Source organism: Triticum dicoccoides, chromosome 7A, assembly GCF_002162155.2.
Source record: "Triticum dicoccoides isolate Atlit2015 ecotype Zavitan chromosome 7A, WEW_v2.0, whole genome shotgun sequence".
NCBI lineage: Eukaryota > Viridiplantae > Streptophyta > Magnoliopsida > Poales > Poaceae > Triticum > Triticum dicoccoides.
The window spans coordinates 650132726-650136644 of NC_041392.1; the positions used below are offsets into that span (position 1 = coordinate 650132726).

At 46.2% G+C, this 3919-nt stretch overlaps 1 protein-coding gene across 1 annotated transcript in view; it reads right to left on the bottom strand.

The window, feature by feature from the left end:
• Positions 1 to 1311: 1311 nt before the first annotated feature.
• The window catches only part of LOC119333796 (non-specific lipid transfer protein GPI-anchored 2-like), a 3470-nt gene continuing 862 nt past the window's right edge, over positions 1312 to 3919 (bottom strand). Inside the window, exons 2-4 of the mRNA XM_037606560.1 lie at positions 3412 to 3532; positions 3112 to 3138; positions 1312 to 1740 (exon numbers count right to left, since the gene is read on the bottom strand). Of these exons, the coding sequence (XP_037462457.1) occupies positions 1625 to 1740; positions 3112 to 3138; positions 3412 to 3532 (264 nt within the window). The 3' untranslated portion in view covers positions 1312 to 1624. The remainder of the gene's footprint in view (positions 1741 to 3111; positions 3139 to 3411; positions 3533 to 3919) is intronic.

Here is a 3919-nt window from a genome sequence, read left to right on the forward strand (position 1 = left end):
TTGGACCTCGCCGCCGATGATGATTCCCGATTCTTCAAGCACAAGCTCTGCCCAACCTCTAATGGTTCCAACACTATCATCGGTTGCGAAATCATATGACTAACATGTCCCCTTGGGATACAAATCCCTTTGTTATATCTCGAACGGGCGCCCGACGGAACCTCACCGCGGTCTCCAAACCACGACGGCTCCAGCGTGTCGCGGCGAGGCAGCGGGTCCACCCCACCCGCAACAGTCCTCAAGCGCTCGGCGGAATGACGCCAAGGATGCACTCACAGCGGAGGGCTCGCCGTGGCTCTTCCGATTTTGCTTCTGCCCTCGCCCAGACCACGAATTCGGCCGGCGGGGAGGACGGAAACGGGGGCATCCTTGCCCTCTCCTCCAGCGTGGCCTCCTCGAAGATTCGCCGTGCTAGCTTCCTTTGTTCCACATCCGCCCTCCTTCATTGGATTTCGGCAACCTTCATGGCCGCAGATCTCAATTCCGGTGTGGTCGCCTCCGCAACCGCCCGATCCGCCGCCTTCCAATCCTGCACGCACCGGATCCACTCGAAGGTAGCGTCCCGGATCCTGGTCGCGCGCTCCGTCCATCCCCTGGCTCTGGTCGCCGTGAGTACCGCCTGCTAGGGGTGGACTAACGAGTAGCTCGGCTCGTTAAGCTCGCGCTCGTTAAGGCTCGGCTCGTTAAGCTCGTTAAGATTAACGAGCAGAAAACCCTGCTCGGCTCGGCTCGTCTGAAGCTCGTTAAGCTCGTGAGCACTCGCGAGCGCTCGTTAACAGATTATAATGTGTTATGATATACATGATGAATGTGTAGGTATGGTTTTCAAAATGAAATATGGTGACTACAAAAAGAAATGAAGTAGTTTGTTGCCTCATATGTCGATTAAATTAAATAAATGGGCTGAGGTGCTATAAAAAGTTTGTCACATAAGATGAAAATATGTATTGTGTTGTTACTAACAAGCTTAACGAGCTACTCGTGAAACTCGTTAGCTTGCTCGTTAAGCTCGTTAAGCTTAACGAGCTAAAATCAATGATTGGCTCTGTTCATTAAGAAGCGAGCTACAAGCTTAACGAGCTGAACTTCCGAGCGTTCATTAAGCTCGCGAGCTACGAGCTTTTGGTCCAACCCTACCGCCTGCGGAACCAGAGAAATCAGCCGCAGGATCTCTGGGATTCTCTCGCAGATGGGTGGCGCAAGTTGTTGGGGTGAGGGAAGCATGGGCGCAGCTAGCGCGAGCACCCCTCGCAGGCGTGGAGGCATGTCGCTGGGCTAGATCTGTGGTGGTCTAAAATCAACAAATTCCCATCGAATTCTAGGCGTGAGTGGCCTCCTCTTACTAGCACAAATCTCTCTCAAATACCGTATAAAAGAAAAGAAAACAGTGAAGCCGAAATACGTCTCACACAAGGCCCACTCTGCTCTGGTCATCACAGGTCTGAAGAGAGTGCCGAAATCCTTATTCACAGCAAGTCTACTGAACTGGCAACACCAACCAATACACGGCAAAACAAATGCGACGACACCGCCAAGAACTACCACCAGAGCTGCAGCTCATCTACCATGGGATATATAAGCCGAAAGAAGATCATGTCTATCATCATGCCGAATCGCCGGTTTCTTATGCCAGGGCAGACCACAGGACCAGGAACAGGCTCATCAGCCCCGCGAAGCCGGCCGACATGGTGCGGTGCCCGGCGCTCTTGCCACCACCTGACGGAGAACTTGGACTTGAACCTGCAATCGACACCAAGATGTTTGTGAGGTCATGCATTTTTTTTTTTTGGTTTGCTGTTCGAAACAAAAACGTGGTCAGACAAAGGTGATTTCCTGCTTGGAGATCAGGTTTTTGTTGGGTTTTCAGCTAATCTCTTAAACTCATTTTATGACCAAAATAAGGGAACCCCTTTATGAAGATCGAATAAGTATGTCAACTATGGTAAGTTGGTAACAGCTCAAGGAAACCTTCACGTTAATTATTTTATATGAGAAATAAAGAAGCAACCATGTTGGCCCTTGATATGAAGCTTCAATTTCAATTTTCAGACACAGTGAGTGGAACAAGGCGTACTACCAGTAAGTTGCATCCAAGTCCTAAACGATCCTAAATTTGTACAGATTGCGATTGTTTGGTGAGCCTTCAAGGCAGATCTACGTCAAATAAATTCCAGCGGGAAAATACTACAATTCCTACTTTGTAATGCAATGCATTTATTGCGTTGCCATGAACATGTTTCCAAATGGATGAATAGATACAATGACCCCATCTGCAAATGGATGTGCTACACTGTCGTCCACATCAATCCTTGGGACTCTGTCTACTACCCTTACATGCCTGACGGAAAAGGAAAATTCAAGCCCGTCTGGTGCACATTTGTGTATCTCTCGCCATGAATTGACTCCAAAGTCTGAATATGTCTTAACTCTTCTCACATGCAGTGTTTAGTTTCCCAAAAATGTTTCATAGGCCATAGCACATGCCCAAGTCCTATGCTCATATATATGACTAAATGCAAATAGAGTGATTTGGTTCTACAGTACAATATATTTTCCCCATATATAATTGCAAGCAGCCACAATCATCGGATAACCGACCAACACGAGTTGTTTCTATCTATAACTAAGGTGCGTTTGGTTGCAAGGGTGGTCATGAATGGGTTGGGATCGTTCAAAAAATAGACATGTTTGGTTATAAAGCACATGAATGGTTCAAGTCAAAAAAAGAGAATATGCCTTGAAGGTGCTGAACCGTTCCACCCAACCAAATCGGTCGAATCAAATGGCAACCCTTTGCATGCATGACTATGTGAGCATGACTGGTGGTCCCGTCCTAAATAATTAGCTCATCTCTTATATTCAGCCAAACGCATGAATTGAATGGATCAATCCCAAAAAAATTGGACGGTCCCAACCCATTCATATGACACCTTCAACCAAACGCATCTAACGTGGCTTGCATCAATTTGCCGCCGCGGTATCAGAAATCATTCTTTAATCAGGCAAGTTTCAGCTGGCAAAGTGTCACGATTCAGATAACAGGGCAAGTGGCTAGTTTAGTCAGTATACTAGTAGTAGTACTCTTTAGAAAGCATGAGAGACATATATTACCTGGAGGAGACTTGGTCGGAGAGGCGCCTGCGAATTGAAAATACAATGAGATCAGCAAATGACAGTACGATATATACTGAAATGATCAGAACAAAATGCCAGCTACTGGCATGGTCAAAGAATAGATTATGGCAGTTGGACAAGTACAGGTCAAACTATATAATTTTCAGAACCGGTTTAACCACCGCAAAGTAAAATGGATAAAACAATGCATCCAAGACCGGGCTTAGACTAATGTCCCCATAGCATAATCTGACAAACTGACACCCTAAAGTCGCTGGATTTAACTAAGATTAGCACCACATCTGGAGTGGGGAAGATGAAGGCATCTAGGAACTCTTGATGCCTTCAACATCCTTTTTTTCCCCTCTTCATTGCAAGCCATCTGGTCCAAGATTTCACATCTAGATTTTGCCTCTTCCTGCTATACAGCCATTTGATGGCGACAGTCAGCAGAATTGCTAAAGACCAACTTCGAAACGACACCCGCAACGAAGTAACAAACGCGTAAACGTAAGTGCCGGGTTTTCTCCAAAACAGGATCAACCCATTTCCCATTACTTGGATAACAGAAACTAAAAGTTCAATCAAGGATTTTTTTTTATCCCTCTGCTCATCTTGATCTGCCATGTGTTGCTTAGTTGCTTAGACAGATTGATCCCGCAATTCAACAGTAATTTCCACCATCGTCGGATCAAACATGCATTGCTTGAGCATTTACAATTACTCTGCAATTAAATTCCTAAAACGTGGAAGCAGGTGGAGCAAATCGCATCTGAAATGAAGCAGACAAACATTCCGCGCGGTA